This window comes from Heterodontus francisci, chromosome 26 (assembly GCF_036365525.1).
Source record: "Heterodontus francisci isolate sHetFra1 chromosome 26, sHetFra1.hap1, whole genome shotgun sequence".
In the NCBI taxonomy this organism is placed as follows: domain Eukaryota; kingdom Metazoa; phylum Chordata; class Chondrichthyes; order Heterodontiformes; family Heterodontidae; genus Heterodontus; species Heterodontus francisci.
This window is the reverse complement of record NC_090396.1, coordinates 21,103,177-21,124,579: the sequence shown is the minus strand read 5'-3', so window position 1 is coordinate 21,124,579 and position 21,403 is coordinate 21,103,177. Positions and strand designations below refer to the sequence as shown.

Genomic DNA, 21,403 nt, shown 5'->3' with positions numbered 1-21,403 from the left:
AGTAACATTTCCCAATCCGACATGGCCAATTCGCACCTCGTACCTTCGTAGTTTCCTTTACTAAGATTCAGGACCCTTGTCTCAGAATCAACTACATCACTCTCCATCTTGACGAAGAATTCGATCATATTGTCTCGCACCTCCTGCAACGTATTGCTCTAAGTAACAATCCCTGATGCACTCCACAAATTCGTCTTCCATGTTACCTCTGCCATTCTGATTTGACCAGTCAATACGCAGACTAAAAGTACATGCCTCCATTATTTCCCGATTTATACTTTGGCATACAAAGACAGTAGGCAGTGGGGCTGTACAGAGACAGTATGGCGGACAGTGGATCTGTACAGAGACAGTATGAGGGACGGTGGGACTGTACAGAGACGGAATAAGGACAGTGGGGCTGTACAGAGACAATATGTGGGAGAGTGGGACTGTACAGAGACAGAATGAGGGAGCGTGGGGCTGCACAGACACACTATCAGGGACAGTGGGACTGTAAAGTGACAGTATGAGGGGCGGTGGCAGTGTACAGAGACAGTATGATTGGGACTGTACACAGACACGATCATGGACAGTGGGATTGTACAGAGACAGAATTAGGTACAATGGGACTGTCTTTCTTTCTTTGGCCTCCTTATCTCGAGAGACAATGGGTAAGTGCCTGGAGGTGGTCAGTGGTTTGTGAAGCAGCGCCTGGAGTGGCTATAAAGGCCAATTCTAGAGTGACAGGCTCTTCCACAGGTGCTGCAGAAAAATTTGTTTGTCAGGGCTGTTACACAGTTGGCTCTCCCCTTGCACTTCTGTCTTTTTTCCTGCCAACTGCTAAGTCTCTTCGACCCGCCACACTTTAGCCCCGCCTTTATGGCTGCCCGCCAGCTCTGGCGAACGCTGGCAACTGACTCCCACGACTTGTGATCAATGTCACAGGACTTCATGTCGCGTTTGCAGACGTCTTTAAAGCGGAGACATGGACGGCCGGTCGGTCTGATACCAGTGGCGAGCTCGCTGTACAATGTGTCCTTGGGGATCCTGCCATCTTCCATGCGGCCCACATGGCCAAGCCATCTAAAGCGCCGCTGACTCAGTAGTGTGTATAAGCTGAGGATGTTGGCTGCCTCGAGGACTTCTGTGTTGAAGATATGGTCCTGCCACCTGATGCCAAGTATTCTCCGGAGGCAGCGAAGATGGAATGAATTGAGACGTCGCTCTTGGCTGACATACGTTGTCCAGGCCTCGCTGCCATACAGCAAGGTACTGAGGACACAGGCTTGATACACTCAGACTTTTGTGTTCCATGTCAGTGCGCCATTTTCCCACCCACTCTTGGCCAGTCTGGACATTGCAGTGGAAGCCTTTCCCATGCGCTTGTTGATTTCTGCATCTAGAGACAGGTTACTGGTGATAGTTGAGCCTAGATAGGTGAACTCTTGAACCACTTCCAGAGTGTGGTCGCCAATATTGATGGATGGAGCATTTCTGACGTCCTGCCCCATGATGTTCATTTTCTTAAGGCTGATGGTTAGGCCAAATTCATTGCAGGCAGACGCAAACCTGTCGATGAGACTCTGCAGGCACTCTTCAGTGTGAGATGTTAAAGCAGCATCGTCAGCAAAGAGGAGTTCCCTGATGAGGACTTTCCGTACTTTGGATTTCGCTCTTAGACGGGCAAGGTTGAACAACCTGCCCCCTGATCTTGTGTGGAGGAAAATTCCTTCTTCAGAGGACTTGAACGCATGTGAAAGCAGCAGGGAGAAGAAAATCCCAAAAAGTGTGGGTGCGAGAACACAGCCCTGTTTCATGCCACTCAGGATAGGAAAGGGGTCTGATGAGGAGCCACCATGTTGAATTGTGCCTTTCATATTGTCATGGAATGAGGTGATGATACTTAGTAGCTTTGGTGGACATCCGATCTTTTCTAGTAGTCTGAAGAGACCACGTCTGCTGACGATATCAAAGGCTTTGGTGAGATCAATGAAAGCAATGTAGAGGGGCATCTGTTGTTCGCGGCATTTCTCCTGTATCTGACGAAGGGAGAACAGCATGTCAACGGTCGATCTCTCTGCACGAAAACCACAGTGTGCCTCAGGGTAGATGCGCTCAGCCAGCTTCTGGAGCCTGTTTAGAGCGACTCGAGCAAAGACTTTCCCCACTATGCTGAGCAGGGAGATTCCACGGTAGTTGTTGCAGTCACCGCGGTCACCTTTGCTTTTATAGAGGGTGATGATATTGGCATCGCGCATGTCCTGAGGTACTGCTCCCTCGTCCCAGCACAGGCATAGCAGTTCATGTAGTGCTGAGAGTATAGCAGGCTTGGCACTCTTGATTATTTCAGGGGTAATGCTGTCCTTCCCAGGGGCTTTTCCGCTGGCTAGAGAATCAATGGCATCATAGTGGGACTGTACAGAAACAGTATCAGGACAGTGGGATTCTACAGAGTGTTATGAAGGTTTCCAATTTTTTGTTAAAACTTGAGCATCTATATTTTATAACCAGAAAGGGATCCACGGATGATGGAATCTTGAAGAAGCTGAACTTTGGATGTTTTTCTTAAAAGAAGTTACCGGAAGGTTTGGACTGAATGTAAACAAGTTTTACTGGAAGGCGCCTGTTTGCATAGAACACAGCAGAGGGTGTGTTTTGACCTGAAGGGGTATTTGCAAAGAAGTAACAAGCCAGGATGTATAGATGTCATATGACTTATTTCTGGAAAGATTTTAGTTTCATTTTGAACTGCGAAAAAAGCCCGTTGAATTTTGGCCAGAGTCAGTTGGAGTTTGCTTATTGACCTGCCAGGAGAACAGAAGGAAGTCCAACCAGCCCATCTTTCTGTTGAAAAGCAAATCCTGTGAGAAGTATGTTTCCTGTTGCCTCCTGTATCTGAAGAAATCTGCACATTTGCAGAAACCCTGCATTTTGAAGGAACTTTGCATCGAATGTGTGAGAATTGAAACCTTTGTTGCTGCATACCTAATGTAAAACCTACGCGAAGCCTTCTGTAGTTGCATCTCTTGAAAGCCTACACAGACTGATCTTCAACATCGCCTGGAAGGGACTGTTCTGGGAAGATCCTAGTGGCAGCCGCCTATTCGCCTTTGGGACACCTCACCAAAACAAACGACATCTCCCGTCCTACTTTTCAGTCTAAGTGGGTTTTTTTTAATCCCTTTCATTTATTTGTAACAGCTATAAACAATAATCCCTTTCATTTTTCCCCAGTTAACTGGTTGCGTATGTGTGTGGGCATGAGGGCTGGAATAAATAAGGGGCTTTAATATTTCCATTTGTGTGTATGCTTTGCTTCATTATTGGTTCAGACTCGGTTTATAATAAACGGATCATTTTGTTATTTATTAAAGAAACCTGGTTGGTGTGCTTTATTCCGGGGGAAAGTAAAATATATGATTGATCAATTCGATAAGTGGGAAAATTTAAATATATCATGTGGAGAAGAGCGACTGAATTAACAGTGCACTCCTCCTACCTTGGTCATGACAAGAGACACTATCAGGAGAGTGGGACTGTACAGAGACAGAATATGGAACAGTGGGACCATACAGATTGCATGAGGCGTCTTGCCACATTAAATCAGCAAATGGAGATTTCCAGCTATGGTGAATGGGCCATTTCTTGGCGAGGAGTACATGAGTTCCTGATTTTATGATGCAAGTTTGTCCTGAAGAATGGGGGCCGGACGAGACCCTGACTGCCACAGGGGCCATACAGGGGGGCAACACAGGTTTCTGACTGGGGCCATAGAGGTGGCAGCACAAGTGCCCATCCAGCACTGGAAGCACAATCCTTATCTACTGTCCCATGCATGACAAGTTCCAAACCCTGACTCTTGTCCCCACAACCCACCAAGACGTGACCCTCCAATTGCACTGGTTGGGATGCCATTTGGGAACTGTATGAAACAAGCTTAGGGAAAATATCTGAAATAAAATCTTCTTTCGTTAAGAAAATGTAACTAAGAACCATATGTTAAAGCCCGGGAGGCACCGAATGTTGTAGCAGATTCTCATCCTCTGGAGTTGGCCCACTTCAGTTACTTTTTTGGGATTCATGTATTGCTCGCTCCCTCTTGTGGCTAATGAAGTAATGTGCAGCAGCACAAATTTCTAAGGCATTAATAGGGGCCTGCCAGTTTTAATAACACAATCATTTTGCACTAATTTTAAAAGAAATAATAGAGTTAAGTATTTTTTAACTGAGACTGAAGACTGTATTGAGCAGATCAGAAGTGCATAGCCTCACAAATTCAGGAGGGATAGATATTTGGCAGAGAAAGCGATTGAGGATTTTTTGAGATTTGGAATAAATGGTGCTTGCAAGCTCTCTTGGGCTACATTTAGATAACAATGACTTGTATTTATATAGCACCTTTAATGTAGGAAGCCATTCCCAGGGACTTCATAGGGTGTAATCAATCAGAATTGATACCAGCCAAAGGAGGACATTAGCTTGGTTGAGGAGGTAGATTTTAAGGAGGGCATTAAAGGAAGAGAAGAAGGTCATGGGACAGAGAGGTGTAGGGAGGGAATTTCAGAGTTTAGGGCCTAGATGGCTAGTTTATGTTCAGGGTTAAGTGATTCCAGCATCATACTGACTTTAAACTTGTGATGCAAATCTGGGGTCAGAGTCCCTGGAGGTGGTTGGCTAACAGCACTTCAGTTATTCCACTGCAAAGTGTAGAGGGAGCTTTACTCTATATCTAATTAGTTATGTACCTGCCCTGGAAGTGTTTGATGGGACGGTTTAGAGGGAGCTTTACTCTGTATCTACTCTGTGTTGTATCTCCTTCAGGACTGCTTGAGGGGATGGTGCAAGGTGAGTTTTACTCTGCATTAAACCCATGCTGTACCAGTCCTGTGAGTATTTGTTAGGGTTGGCCCCGAAATGGAGACACGTTCCAGTCCCCAAAATTAATATTGCTCACTTTGATAAGCATAAATGTCACCTACAACAGATACTGAAAAAGTGCAGGGAGAAAGTGTAAGGAGTTTTCTCTTTCTTTTAGTTTACCTGATAAGCTTCTGTATAGGACACAGTCAACTGCCCCTGGTCATACAGCATCTTCTCAAAGTGGGGAACATGCCACCTCCCATCTGTGGAGTAGCGATGGAAGCCCTGGCAGAGAGAAGAGCGGCATTAACATTTAAACAAGCATCCACTGTATCTGCTGACATCAAAGCCCACAACTGCCTGAATAGACAACTCATTCCGATGTAAATCTATCCCACATTTCAACAGTGACCATACTTGAAAAGTACATCATTGGCTGCGAAATGCTCTGGGACGACCTGAGGTTGTGAAACGCATGACATAAATGCAAGTCCTTCTTCCTCATCACCACATCAGAGACTTGCAGAAAACTCCACAACCAGGGCAGGGCAATATGTTCTTACAGACTGGATTATCAGTGGCCTAATGCCACCAGAATACCTGGGGTTTCCTAGGGCTGGAGCCTGACTGATGCCAACCTCAACATGGGAAAACCGATAGCTCACTTTCAGCCCAGCGCTAACAGGCACAGATGCAAACATTAAATACAGTCAAAAGCAAAGATATTTAAATGGTCCACTGGTACTAGCTAGAATTTTCACCCTTGGCCCTCTAGAATGCGTATGTTCTGTGCTAGGAGTCAGTCCCACAGATTCAGCTGCCTCCAGAACATTGCAACTGCAGCAGCTGCAACAACAACTTGCATTTATACAGCATCCTTAATGTAGTAAAACATCCCAAGGTGCTTCACACGAACATTACCAAACAAAACTTAGCATGGAGCCACTGAAGGAGATACAAGGGCAGATGACCAAAAGCTTGGCCAAAAGAGGTCGAGTTCTAAGGAGCATCTTAAAGGAGGAGAGGTACAGATGCAGAGAGGTTTAGGGAGTAAATTCCAGAGCTCAGGGCCTTGGCAGCTCTAGACATGGCCGCCAATGGTGGAGCGATTAAAATTGGGGATATGCAAGAGGCCAGAATCGCAGTAACACAGCAACCTCAGAAGATTGTGGGTCTGAAAGAGCTCACGGAGATAGGGAGGGGTGAGGCTATGTAGGGGTTTGAACACAAGGACGAGGAGTTTAAAATCAAGGTGTTGATGGATAGGGAGCCAATATAGGTCAGCGAGCACGAGAGGGATGAGAACATAATTTTATTCCAACTCCACAGTCATCCCTCACTGCCACAGGGCTGAGTTGGCAGCAGGTGGGCCTCAATGTCACAGAAACGCTGCCAATTAACAGCTCTGTAATATCAAAGGGTCATCAATAATTAAATACCAGCTCTGTCCTCCGACTGTTAACTTAATTCTTAGCAAGTAGGTCATGTACGCTCTGCACTCTACAATGACTGTCAGACTCCAAAGCCACTATTGCATTGCCCCAGGGTTAACATGCTATAATGAGGAGGCTTCTGCAAAGACTTGCCATGGAAACTGTAACACAAACAAGCCATGACCCAATGTTTCAGAGCTTTCTGACAGTAGTAGTTCTGGAGCCAGATAACAAGGGGAGAGAACTCTTCGGTCAACGGAGGCGATGGATGTAGCCATGATACTGCAGTTGGCTATTGTCTATTCAACAACTGGCTGATCAGAGCCTTCAATGTAGCAAAATTTCCCTTGGAAGGCAGGTGGGGAAGGGGTGGGGGAAGGGCAAAAGGAACGGACAAGAAGAAGTAGTTAGCAGAGGTAAGGAAATGAGATTTTGAGATCAAAGGAGGCTTTTGAAGGTGGGGAGAGGTTCAAGAATGGGGCTGGGTTTAGGGAGCACAGAAGCCATAGGCCTGGCAATGATTGCGATGGGAAGGAAGACGAGGGAGGAGCAACAAGATAGAGTTGGAGCAGTGTTGCTCCAATTTTCTTGGCTGCCTCATGTGCCAGGTGAATTATCCCTCTTTGGTTCTGTAAGTACTCTTGCTTTTTACAGTGCCCAATGTTAAGAATGAATCTTCATGAAGACCTTAAGCTATGAATCTAGTGCTACACTGTCGTCTTCCTCATCATCCTCCAGCAAATTTAGGATTTGCTCACCGCCTGATTGGGGTAGGTTGTCAATTCTCTGGAATTTCAATTCAATTTTCCACATGTAACACTGGCAATACCCAAGCTCTACTTCACTACCACCTCACACAAGTCCTTGACGTCTCTGAATTGACAAGCTATGTGTTCAACGTCTGGTACCAGATGAGCAGAAATTTCTTCCAGCTAAATATTGGGAAGACCAAAACCATTTCCTTTGTTCCCCGCCACAAACTCCATTCCCTAACTTCTGCTCCATCCCTCTCCCTGGCAACTGTCGGAGACTGAACCACATTGTTTGCAACCTTTGTGTTGTAGATGAGCATATTCAATTATTCGTTCCATCACCAAGACTACCCATCACCATCTTGGTAACTTTGCCCAACTCCGCCCCTGCCTCAACTCATCCGCTGCTGAAAACCTCATCACTCCCTTTGTTACCTCTAGACCTGACTATTCCAATGCTCTCCTGGCTGACCTCCCTTCTTCCACACTGCATAAATTTGAGCTCAGTCAAAATTCTGATCCTAACTCGCACCAAGCCTCATTCACTCAACACCCCTGTGCTCACTGATCTACATTGGCTCCCAGTCCACCAATGTCTCAATTTAAAAATTCTCGTCCTACAAGCCAAGATGCACTCTACTGCATCCACAATTTTAATTGCTCCACCATTGGTGACCGCGCCTTCAGCTGACTAGGCTCTAAGCTCTGAAATTCATGCCCTAAGCCTCTCCACCTTTTTATTCTCCTTTAAGGCACTTCGTTAAACCTATCTTTGTCCAAGCTTTTGGTCATCTGTCCTAATATCCCCTTAGATGACTCGGTGTCAAATTTTGTTTGATAATACTCCTATGAAGCACCTTGGGATGTTTTACTACGTGAAAGATGCAATATAAATGCAAGTTGTTATAGTTGAAGTCTCAAAGGGGATCTCCGACGCTCCTTCGAATAAATACAAAAATCAGACTTTCAAGGGGAACACACTGTTTCATTGGCTCCACCCTGAAATGCCAGGAGGATGAAAGGATGAGAAGCAGAAGTAGAAATATGCCTGCTTGACTCAGTTGGTAGCACTCTCACTTCTCACTCAGAACGTGACCCACACCAAAATTTGAGCACATGATCCAGGATGCTGGTTGCACTGTGGGAGAGGAGCATCGGTTGAAGGAAGGCCTTTGGGTGGGACATTACCACCAAACATTCACCTGTTCTGATGGCTCAGGTGGATGTTAAACACCCTACAACAGTATGTAAAGAGGAGCAGGGAGCTCTCCCTGGCCAACAAGACAGCAACAGTCACTCCATCTCAAAGTGATTCATTTAAGATCTTTCTGGGAGTCATGATAAAGTGTTGTAATAAGTACAAATGCAAGTCTCTCTGTCTTTCAAAGCAAACATCTAGCTGTCATTCAGCCTAACCAAGTCACCGCTGCCTACATCTACTTAGACACACAATTATTCCTCCCCACCTCACCTAGAAAGGCTTTTCACACCACTCCAGGTGATCCTACCTGCCCGATGTGATCATGAATTCCTCCAAGAGCCATCATTTTCAGTGTGTGCAAAGCCATCTGCAGTGCCTGGGCTCCTTTCTCACCGGTCTTGTTCAAAGCCCAGAAACGAAACAGAAAATTGAAGTTCACTGTTTGGGGAAGAACAATAATTTTCACCAAGTTAGACAGAGACTACCAATTGACCACTGTCCCTGCCCACGACAATGAGCAGGATCGGTGAGAATTGCTCAATTTACAGCAAGTCAGTGTTCCCCACCAGGCATTTAGGTATTACCATCTGGTAAGCGACCCCCCCCCCCCCCCCGCCACCTTTCACCTGATCCTCCAATATCCCTCTCCATTGAAAATCTCACTCTTCCACTTCATCAATACTGTGATGATCCATTCTCCTTGCTGCTCCTGCCCTTCACATAGACCTTCCTCCTCCCTGTTGTCAGGAAAATGTGCTATGCCGAATTAGGATTTTTAATTCATCGGTTGGAAACCTAAATTAAACTTTTAAAAAGGAAAGCTGGAATCCTACATTCAACTTTTAAAACTGGCAGCTAAGATGGCCACCACAATTTGCATCGAAATACCTCACATTCCAGGACATCGAAGTGGAGACACATGTCTAAAGAGCTCCCATCTAGGACAATGGCTTGAACAGTTGAGTAAATTATCTGATATCGCCCTCGTTAGCAAGACATCCAAAGCCATCTTGGAGCATTCACTAGTGGAGATGAACCTCCAGGGGGTAAATATTGAAACAATAAGACCTGAGAGAGATTGGGATTCTTAGACTTTGGATCTCATTAAAGTGAACAAAAGAATACACTGAATCATGTGACAGTCTCCCCAGTCTGTGTGAAAACTTGGAGTTTCTGTTACACACAGCAGACAAGCTTTGGGAGCCAATCAGTGCAGGACTCCAGTGGGGTAGTCTCTCTCTCTCTCCAGGTATACTGTCCAAGCCTATCATCGCTACAGACCGGCCCCAGGTGAGAAAGCCATCTACATCACAGTCTCCAAGAAAACGGTGAACCAAGTGGACCAGCTGCAAGTGCACTTCTACCAGCCAGGAACTTCAGAACCATGAATTCAGCCAGAAGTCAACTGAATTATCAGACCCCACAGACTGCATATTATTTTTATTTGTTCTGGACTCTAATCCTACAAACTATCTTCATCACTCTGTAATCCATTTGTATTTGTGTGTGTGATAGAGAGAGAAAGTTGGAGCGTAGTTTATTATTTTATTTAGATTGGGTTAAACTAACCGCTTTCTTGTTTAACTCAAGAAAACCTGTCCAATTGGTTCTTTTATGATCATAGCACAAAAAGGTTAAACAATCCCTGAATTGGTAAGCATGGTCACTGTTTAAAAGAAATAAACCCTGTTGTGGTCAAACAAGGAGAGACAAGAGGGGAGCCTTTCTACCCTCCTCACCTGATCATAATACTGCATTGAAATCAAAGTTCATCACACTCTTCCCTACTCCAAAGCACTACTGTCAAAGCCCTCAAAATTATAGAACCCCTCACCTCCCTCAGTTTTCCCTTCCTCTCACAATCTTCAGATGTTTAAAACCCAAGCTTCCTGTCTTCCACCTGCTTGATTTATCTCTCCTCTACTATTCGCTTCAACCTGAACGGTGTCCTTGGTCCGGATTTACAAATTAAAATACCCCCACCATATCATTTTGAGGAAATGTAAAGCAGTGGCAGATATGTGTGCTCTGATACCAACATTTTAATAAAAGGAACAATATTACAAATTGATAAACCAAGTACATCTTGAAAGTCAGCACTGTATTTGGATAAATTATAAAGAGTCTGCTGTATGGAGACTTGACACAACACTGAGAAACCCAGCTGAAGACTTCTGCAAGGAAAGTGACAGATTCAGTGTACAGGGCAAGTCAATCCCTCACCACCACATAAACACCAACTAAGAAGGCTGGGGCTCATCGGTCACAGACTAGCTGTCCAAACTAGTGGTTCAGGAGATGTCTAATATCTGAAATATGGGGAATTTTCTCAGTGTCTTGGGCAATATTCTTCCCTCAATCCACAACACCATAAAGTGATCAACCGGCCAACTGTCTTACTGATGTTTATGAGATCTTACAGCGTGCAAATGAACGTTGTATTTGCCTAGTTAACAACAGTCACTGGGTGTGAAGCATTTTGAAAAATGTGCTGAAGTGAAGGCTTTGTATTTTTATTGATCCTTGTGCTGAATTAGCTCACCTTAACTGGGACTACGCTGCCTCGAGGGAAGACTGAAGAGTGGGGGAAAAGGAAATCTGCTTACTAACATCCGGTAGCCCCCAGTGGAAAATGCACGTATGGATGCCTGGCAAGGACAGCAATGTGCTCCAACGCAAGACCCCTCCTATCTAAGGTCCCCCACCTACACTCAACATTTAGGCTCACACAAAGGATGGCCTCACGGGCAATGTGTACCAGAAGGCAGTCGGTGCCATTGGTAGTGTACCCAGCATGGGTCAGTACCTGCATGGGAGGAGGGGAAAACACTGCGGGTAGAGAAATTGCTGCACCCATTATGAGCTAAGTCTCCTCACACAACTGGGTTAAGCTAGTCAAGCATCCCCGATTGTGTTCAACGGTGGAATGAATATATGAATGTAAAATGGTGTTAATGTCGATCTTGTAAACTTGGATATTTTGTAAACTGTTTATTTTTGAAAAGGGGCACAATGGGTAAAACGATCTGCATTCTTGAGGCTTCAACACAGCCTTACCACTCATAGCCTTTTAAAAATAAAAGCCTCAACTCACCTTGTTCACAAAATGATGATAAAGCTTAAGCAGATATTGCTGTGCAATACTGGGCTACTCAAAACTAGTTTTCTGCTGTGTTCACCTGACACGGTTGGAAGTTTCTGGACCATGTTTTGTGTCCAAAAGCCTTAGGTTTTACTCACAGTAAAGTGATTTTAAATAGAAGTAATGTCAATCAGAAAGGAAAAACACAAGGAAAAAAGCAATTACTTGTAACTCTGAACTATTGCTGGGCAGAAAGCGTGCAAATTGTATGTGGCAAATAGAATCATACATAAAGCAGGAGCCAGGGGCAGATATGATCAGTCCTGAAGTGCAATAAGGCAAGGAACATTCTCAATTACCCATGGACTCTAAACATGATGTAGCTTTACTTTCTACCCTTATATAAGTCAGGTTGTAAGGTACAAATAATCAGTAAAATGGATGTGCGCATTTTATATATAGTCCCTTTAATGTAAGAAAATATCCAACAAAACTAGCATTTATGCAGCACCTTAAACATAGTAAAACATCCCAAGGCACCTCCCAGGAGCATTATCAAACAAAACTGGACACTGAGCCACATAAGGAGCTGTTAGGACAAGTGACCAAAAGCTTGGTCAAAGAAGTAGTTTTGAAGGACTATCTTAAAGGAGGAGAGAGAGAGAGAGAGACAGCTGCAGAGGTTCAGGAAATGAATTCCAGAGCTTCGGATCTAGGTAGCTGAAGGCATGGCCACCATTGGTGGAGTGATTAAAATCAAAAATGCTCAAGATTCCAGAATTAGAGGAGCACAGATATCTTGGAGGATTGTAGGACTAAAGAAGGATACAGAGTTAGGGAAGGGAGAGGCCATGGCAGGATTTGAAAACAAGGGCGGGAATTTTAAAAGTGAGACATTGCTGGACCGGGAACTAATGTAGGTCAGCGAGTACAAGGGTGAAGGATGAACAGGACTTAGTGCCAGTTAAACTATCGGCAGCAATGCACCTCACATCACATAGAGGACAGCAAGTGGAACAGTCATAGAAGAACTGAAGAGTTAACCAAAAGTGCAGGCAAAAGGATAGGTGTCGAAGCTTTTATAGGTTGTGTGGGAAGTAGTGTAGTGCAAGGAGGGAGTTTCAGAGGGTCCTAGAGGAGGAAGCACAGCAGATAAGTGTTAGTAAACCATAGTGTAGGCTGAGATGTAAAACTGGAGGAAATGGCAGGTGCAACGTATGCACAGGCCATTGGTGAAGGTTTAGAAATGAGGGGAAGGATCCTGAATCTGGTGTATTGGGAGATGAGGAGCCAGGTGAGGTTAGAGAGGGATAGGGGTGATGGGCAAACAGGCAAGAGAAAGTAAGTGGAATCGGCAAAATGGTGCGGCTGTCAGTGGTGACCCACAGGCTTCTTTTCTCTCTTACTGACCGCCTCCTTAAATCCTCCTTCTCTGTCTCTTTTGCCTTCATCTCCAACAAATGTAAGGAGCTTGTGAATTTCATCATCAAGATCATGATCATCCATTCTGCTGCTATCCTAGTATCCTTTGGGCCCCAGTCCTCCTCCAATTCTAGCCTGAAGCCCTGCCTCTTTAGTTTCTTCCCCATACCTCCCCTGCTGTTTCCAAGATCATCTCGCCCAAAGAATCTATCTGCTCCTTTGACTCCATTTCACTAAACTCCACACCACCCAACTTCCTTTTCTGGCAATGTAAATGATTCCTTCTTCTGTTGAAAACCATGACCAATACCCCCTCTCCTCAAACAATCCCACCCTCTGATCCTCCTGTCCTTGGTAACTGTCGAATCCCTTTCTAATCCAAGGTCCTTGAATGTGTTGTCAGTTCCCAGCTCCATGTCCATAAGTTGAATCCTTCCACTCCACCTGATGCTCTTTCCACAACCCTGACCAAGTCACGTACAACATCCTCTTATGGCTGTGACCCAAGTGCCTCAACTTTTCTGCAGCCTTCAACATAGTCAACCATGCCATCCTGCTCTACTGTCTCTTCTTGTTGTCCAATTTGGTGGGACTGCCTCTGCCTGGTTCCACTCTTACCTAGCCAGTCATAGACAGAGCATCTCATCCCACAAAATAATCTTCAGAGTGTCCTAAGGATCTGTCTTTGGCCCCCTCCTTTTCCTCATGCTGCCCCTTGGCAACATAATCTGCAGACATGGGTCAGCTTCCACATGGCTGTGGATAATATCCAGTTCTAGATCTCCACCACCTCACTTGACCCTGCCACTGTTTCCTAACATCTACCTAATTGCCCAAAATTGAATGAGCCTCAACTAAATCAAAGAAGAAATTTCCATTTCGACGGTGCATTTTGCAAGCTCAAGATTGCCAAAATGCAATACAGCCAATGAAGCACTAAGTGTAATTACTGTTATAATGTAGGACCATTGAGAAGACCAAAGTCAACCATCTTTGTGCACCACCATCTTCCCACCCTTCAAACCTACCACAAATTCCACTCCCCACTCATTCCATACTCCTTCCCAACCACTATCTCAGACGAACCAGACTTTTTTTCAAACTCAACATTTGTTTGTCTTGAATTTAATTTAGCCTTATGTTCTCTCCATCACTAAGACAACCTATCTCCATCCCCATGACATCAACCACTCCCAGACCCACCTCAGCCCCCTATCTGCCGAAACCTTCACAATGCTTGCAGCCTCTCCAGACTGGATTACTGCAATGCTCGGCTTACTGGTTTTCCATTCCTATCCTCTATAATTTCAGCTGATTCAAAACTCAGCTGTCCCGAACCTATTCCACATCAAGTCCCTGCTCCCATCATCCCAGTAATCACTGACCTACAATGGCTCCTGGCTCCACAACACCACAAGACTGCTGTCCTTGTCTTTTAATCCCTTTATAGCCATGTCTTGTCCCCATATCTGTCACCAGCTCCTGGCACATAAACGCCTACCCAGCTCTCTGCTCCTCTGACTCTGATCTCCTCTGCATCCCCTATCACTGTTCCCGTTGATGGTGCTTTCAGGCACCTCGGTCCAATTTCTGAAATTCCCTCCCTAAACCCCTCCATCTCTTCACTTCCCTTTCCTCCTTAAAAAGATGATCTTTAAACATACAAAAGTTGATGGGTGATCCATTAATTCTGCCCACACCATGATGGCCACAGCATCATGACTTAACTCCAATGCTCTCCTTACTGATCTCCCATCTCCACCCTCTATAAATTTCAGTCAATCCAAAACTCAGCTGGTGCAAGGTTATTAAATTGAAACATTAACTCTGTTTCTCTCTCCATAGATGCTGCCTAACCTGCTGAGTATTTCCAGCATTTTCTGTTTTTATTTCAGATTCCCAACATCCGCAGTATTTTGTTTTAGTCTGACTTAAGACTTCTTCCCTCCTCTAACTACTGAACACTGAACACTGAAAATGCTGTACAAAGTGCAAAGGGGGAGCTGAGCACAAGAGCCCAGGACAGTCATCATGATAATTACACTCTCCAGTGCAAATTATGTCATCAACAGAAAGCCTCTACCACTGACTCTCCATGACACCCAATTTGAAAATTCTTATCCTTATGTTTAGATCTCTCCATGGCCTTTCCCCTCCCTATCTCTGTAACGTCCTCCAACCCTACAACCTTCCAAGAACTCTAAACTTCTCAAACTCTGGTCTCTTATGCATCTCTGACTTCCTTTGCTTCATCACGGACCTTCAGTCATCTAGTCCCTAACTTCTGGAATTTGCTCCTTAAATCTCTCTCCCTCTCTCTCTTCCTTTACAACGTTTCTTAAAATCTACCTCTTTAATACTCAGCCACAGGAGATATTAGAGGTATCAATATTTTTTTGTCTGATTACACTCCTGTGAAGAGCCTTGGGACATTTAACTACGTTAATGGTGCTGTATCAATGCAAGTTGTTGTTTCTGTGACCACCCACAGACAGTGAAGATATTTTTAAAATGCTTATATCCCTTACCCGGTGAAGGGAATTTCGGAGACTCACGGAACCCTCCGTATTCATCCTCGTAGGAATGAGCCAGCTGTTGGAAGCATCTCTCCATCACCTGGGGGCACGGCGGGGGCACTGCCTCCTTGCTAGCGCTCACAGATACCCCTCTCTGAAGTGCTGTCAGGATCTTGTTGCCGCGTTCGGTTATCCCACTCTTGTTTCGCTTCCACTAAAGCAAATGTTTTAAAACATGAACAAATCTGGAAATTCAAACTATTTCAAGCTCTCCAATGGCTTAGCAAGTGTCTTTGCCGGGTATTAAACTAAGCATATACTCTGAAACCAAGGATTTAAACACTGGCTAAAAATGGGACTTCTGCTTGGGATTGCTAATGGTCAATGTCCCAGCAATACATGCAGTTTAAGCAACCTTAGATAGACCAGAATTAAACTCTTTCTTTACCATGGGGGATACATAATAAACAGGTTTTCCCATAAGATATGCCCTTTTCTTGCTCCACTTCGTCCCCTTAACAGACCTCAGTTGCTTCAAACCATTGATTTTATCAGCTATGACTAATCTGTCCAATCATCTCTACCCCATACTTATAAATCTACTGAGGGAAAGTTATGCAAAGTGCTCTTTGACTTCCCTCCCCCACCAAAAATAATAGAAGCAAATCTCCAGTACACACATCTAGCATTATATATCCTTGCCAGGACAGAGAAACAGGAGCTGATTATTCAGTCCCTCGAGCCTGTTCTGCTATTCAATTGGACCATTGCTGATCGGCACCTCAACTTCATCTATTCGCTTTGGTTCTATATCCCTGAATATCCTCACCTAACTGAAATAAACATGTCCAAGGATTCAAAAATTCAGGGATCACCCTATTCTACAAACCATTTAACAGCAATGGTTACTGTACCTGTTCAGCCAGGTTCCTCAACACTGTCTTAAACCCCGGTCGGTGGAAACTATCTTCAGGTGGGAAGTAAGTCCCTCCAACAAAAGGCTTGAGGTCAGGGGTCAGCCACACGCTCATTGGCCAGCCGCCTCCTCCACTTGTTGCCTGCAACCAAAAGGAAGGAAGCTATTGTTACAGCTCCTCTGGAAGAGTCACACTGATGGAAACCAAACCAGATTTCTGCTCACTCAAATTCCACACTGCTCATTAAAAGTTGTAAAAATGGTGCAGAGAAGAGACTTTAAAGAAAAAAAAGCAAAGACTTGGATATATCTAGCATCTTTTACAAGCTAAGGACGTCCCCAAGCACTATACAGCCTATTAAGTACTTCTGAAGTGTACTCGCTGCTGTAAAGTAGAAAACGCAGCAGCCAATTCTGCGCAAAGCAAGTTCCCACAAACAGCAATGAAATAAGGGAGGAATGTTGGCCAGGACGCTGGAGAATGCCCTCCTCTTCTTTGGCCTGGATTTTGAGCTGAAGACTGGAATGGGACTTGAACCCACAGCTTTTGACTCAGAGTTCAGAGTGCTACCATTGAGGCAGAGCTAACACAGTACCCATGCGGTGGTCAGAGAATAATTGTCAGCTTGGTTCAATGGTAGCACCCTCACCTCTGAAAGTGAAGCTTGTGTGACTTGAACACATAATATTGGCAGGCACTTCAGTGCAGTACTGAGAGAGTGCTGCATTGTCGGAGGCATTGGCTTTCCGAGGAAACATTTAGTCTGGGAAGGAACATGGAACAAGTGAGGCAGCTGCATCTTCCAATCTGTCAACTTCCACTCATTTGGAGTTTGGACTCAATTTGATTCAAAAGTGTGAACCGTTTTGTTGCAACTCACTCTGCGAAACAAAAAGATAAACATAGCTCCATATGCTTAAATGCTGTTGCAATCTGTCTCATTATCTTTGATCATAAATTCCACATGTCAACATTTTCCTGGCATTGATCATCCAGCACCCTGTGGATTCTGTAGACTTTGGGGCATTTTACATTCTAGGCTGGGCTGGGAGGGCAGTTCAAGAGTGGCGCTCTCCCTAATTTACTGCTAAATTACATCTACCGTCTACCTGTGAACCAACAGCAGAGGGAAAGCACACATACAGAGTCTGGCTGTAACATTTCAGCCAGTGACATGTGTGGAGCATTGGTACCAACACAGAGGTAATAAATAAGTTAATTTTCTTTTCATTCTCTGGTTATGAGCATCGCTAGAAAAGCTGGCATTTATTGCCCATCCGCAGCTGCCCTCGAAAAGGTGATGGTGGCCTCCTTCTTGAACTGCTGTAGTCCGTGTGCTGATGCTGTTAGGTAGGGAGTTCTGGAATTTGATCCAGCGACAATTAAGGAATGCCAACATATGTCCAAGTTGGGATGATGTGTGATTGGAAAGGAACTTGCAGGTGATGGTGTTCCCATGCTGCCCTTATTCTTCCAGGTGGTGGTGATCGTGGGTTTGGAAGATGCTGTGGAAAAAGCTTTTGCAAATTGTTGAAATGTATCCTGTAAATGGTACATACTGCAGCCACTGGTAGTGCAGAGAGTCAATGTCTAATGTGGTGGATGGGGTGCCAATTAAGCAGGCTGCTTTGTCCTGGATAATGTTGAGCTTCTTGAGTATTGTTGGAGGTGCACCCATCCAGGCAAGTGAGAGTATTCCATCACACTCCTGACTTGTGCCTTGCAGGTGGTGCAGAGGCTTTGGGATGTCATGGATGATCTTGGTCTTATATAACTATTGACATGAATGGCAGCTGCTTGTTTATAATGCCCTAGTAAAACTGGCACAAGCCATGCAGACCCAGTGAAATATGGATAATCTGGTAGGTTCGTATTGTGGCCTTGGGTTGTGTGAGAGTCACACCATTGGAGCTGATAGCTGGAAAACAATGTGAAAGGGACTTTATACTCTATTGTGTTTGCTTTTCAACATTGCTTGCCCACATGATCCCAACGTTGAAAGCAATGAGTTACTAATGCTCCCACATCTCTTTCAATATCTGCCAGCTGTGGCTTAGTGAGTAGCACTCGCGCTTCTGAGTCACCAGGTCATGGATACAAGTCCCACTGCAGAGATTTGAGCATAAAATCTAGCCTGAAGTCTGACACTCCAATGCAGAACTGAGGGAGTGCTGCACTGTCTGAGATGCTGTCTTTCAGAGGCAACATTAAACTAAGGCCCTGTCTGCCATCTTGGGTGGACGTAACAGATCCCATGGCACCATTTCAAAGTAGGGCAGTCAGGTATAGGGCAGCAGCAAGATGTGGAATTTGTTTTTCATCCCATGCTGCCATCATGGGGAGTAATTATCAGTTTGGCTCAAAGGTAGCATCCGCACCCCTGAAAGTGAAGCTCACAGGTTCAGGGCTCAAAGACAGAATGTAGACTGACTCTCAATGCAGTACTGAGGTAGTGCTGCATTGTTGCAGTTGCCACCTTTCAAAGGAAATATTTAACTACAGCCCGTGTCTGCCTGTTAAGTGGGCATAAAAGATCCCAAGGCAACTTACACATCAAATGTCCATGCTATCTGACTGCCCAGAGTCTGAGTTAAAGTTCAAAACTTCTTAAATGTTAATTAAATAGCAGTGATGACGTTTTGGCTACATTGAAGCAGGTGGCTAAGGGCAACGCACTTAATGTTATCTTCCGACTGTCTGCTGATGCTCAGTAATCTGATATAGCCCAGGCATTTGCATGTAACTCGCTAAAGGATGCCTGAACACTGGAGACTGACTGAAATGCAGCAGGTGGGGAAGGTGGTGGGTCGGGGAAACTCCAGTTATTTAATTAAACAACAAACTCACCTGGACAAATGTCATGTAAACTTTATCAACATCCGGTCGCTCCTCCCGGTCAACCTTGATGCAAACAAAATTCTCATTCATTATTTTGCCAATCTCTTCATTTTCAAACGATTCTCGTTCCATGACATGGCACCAGTGACACGTGGAGTAACCAACTGGAAAAGGACAAAAACAGGGAAAAGAATGAACTGGAAATGGAACTTACACATGCACCACACAGTGCTTCTTCACTGAGACGAAAGGAAAAATCTGTGGGTGGAGCAGGAGGAGGGTCTTAAGACCATTAGAACCCAATATGTTTCCTTGTACCTGCTAGCATGAAATGCAGACAGAGCTTCTCACCCTTTTGATTAGAGATAGCATATGCAGAAGTAGCACTATTTCCCCCCCAATGACACCTCCCCCACCACCCCCCCCCCCCGCCCCGCAGACCCCACATCACCCCCGACTTTTAATCAGAAATGAAACACACCACAGGAAGGGAAGTTGCAATCTTAGTCTCAAGTACATTACACATAAAGAGGAAAGCAGATAACAACTGGGAGGCCAGCCATCTCACTGTGAGTCAAACGGAAAAGAACTGATCAGTGAAAAAAATGCCTGAAGATAAAGTTGAAGTAGAAAGTAACCCTGCAGCATTCTTTTAAACTGAGTTCAAGTGTCCCCAATGGCTTAGCATATTTATCCAGTGAATAACTCAACCACACAGATGAGCAAGGGCCATAATTTATCCCCCAATCTTTATTGAGTTAGTCAGTCCAACCAGGATGGCAGTATGAATCCACCAGATATCTATCTTCCTTTGAAAGCTCTTGGTGCTGTAGCTGATACTCATCTCTGACACTTATTTTATCAATTCAAGGATGCTCCAGGACCATAACCTTTCTCCTGTTATATTCTGCTTTCCACTTATCTTCCAACCCTTTCCACTCTTTTACAGATGCTTCCACTCTGTATTCATAAACTCGGTTATACTAAATCAGCCCCTCTTACTTTCTTCCATCCTATCAATGGAATAATGAGAACCTTGTTTCTTTCAAACCTTCCATGAAAGTTTTCTCATGTCTCTCAAGTCCAAAATACATCTCCAGTTACCTCTAATGGCTCCACCCTTCGTCTCCCTTCATCTTTTGACATTCTTGGTTTCACTTTCTGCTCCATCACCAAAGATGCCTGCAAGAAGCCCAGTTTCTTCCTCTTCTGTGCCAAAGCATTTCCTTTTCCTCAGCAACTCCATAAAGCCCCATTTCATTCAAGAGGCAACACTGCTGCCATATCTGAGGAGGCTCATTTAACAAGTTGACCAATAGAAAATTTCCAGTCCTCCTCCCATCCTCCCTCACCCCCTTTTCTCTGATGTAACCTTAGTCCTTCTCTATGTTATTGAAACTACTCTGGTCAGTAATCCTCTGAGCTTTCCAATCCTAAGCTGTAAATACTGCATTCTACACACTCCCCTCCTCCCTGCATCAAAATCAATCAGGCTTTCACTTTAACTCACTCACTCTTGGACTTCAAAACATGGAACACATCGACTCCCTCAGGTTTCCGATCTCCCTCCAATTCACTAGCCTTTACAACCAAATGGTGTCAGCCCTAGCTCAGTGAGTAGCCTCTGAGTCAGAAGTTGTGCTTTCATGATCCAGTCCAGAGACTTGTGCACAAAATCCAGGCTGACACTCCAGTGCAGGACTGAAGGAGTTCTCCACTGTTAGAGATGCCATCCTTCAGACGAGACATGAAACCAAAGTCCTTTCTGTTTTCTCAGGTGGATGTAAAAGATCCCATGGCACTATTCTGAAGAGCAGAGGACCCTTACACCTATGACCAATATTTATCACTCAACCACATCATTAAAACAGATTATCTAGTCATTATTTCACTGCTGTTTGTAGGACCTTGCTGTGTACAAATTACTATTGCTTTTCCTACAGCAGAACAACGACCACACTTCAAAAGTACTTCATTGGCTGTAAAGCACTTCGAGACGTCCTGCACTCACGAAAGGTGTTATATAAATAAAGGTCTTTCTGATTTTCTTTTTCACATGACTCCTTAAGTCGCAAAATCTCCTCCCAATTCTTTTCGATCTTGATAGCTTCCTGCACTATGGGCCTTGACCCTTTTCATCGCTTTCTCAACGCAAAATACATGGAGCTGTATTTCAGCAAATGTTAGTGGCCCTGAAATTCTGCAGGGGCTTTCCAGGTCTCCCACAGTCTCTCCAACTGCAGACTAGCCAAACCCCCAAGGAACAGGCCTTTGGCAGCCATTTACAGCATTTCCCTATGGTTTCCACCACAGTTACAATGAGAAGTTGGCAAAACCTAGGTTTACCAACTCTGGTTGGACATATCCCTGGAGGATTTTTCACAAGGCCTCTGGTGACGA

At 44.7% G+C, this 21,403-nt stretch overlaps 1 protein-coding gene across 2 annotated transcripts in view; it reads right to left on the bottom strand.

The window, feature by feature from the left end:
* spata20 (spermatogenesis associated 20) overlaps positions 1-21,403 on the bottom strand; it is a 452,991-nt gene that overhangs the window by 384,890 nt on the left and 46,698 nt on the right. For both annotated transcript variants that reach the window (XM_068057905.1, XM_068057906.1), the window contains exons 4-8: positions 19,013-19,167; positions 16,163-16,306; positions 15,261-15,462; positions 8,536-8,666; positions 5,023-5,127 (exon numbers count right to left, since the gene is read on the bottom strand). In XM_068057905.1, coding sequence (XP_067914006.1) covers positions 5,023-5,127; positions 8,536-8,666; positions 15,261-15,462; positions 16,163-16,306; positions 19,013-19,167 — 737 coding nt within the window. The remainder of the gene's footprint in view (positions 1-5,022; positions 5,128-8,535; positions 8,667-15,260; positions 15,463-16,162; positions 16,307-19,012; positions 19,168-21,403) is intronic.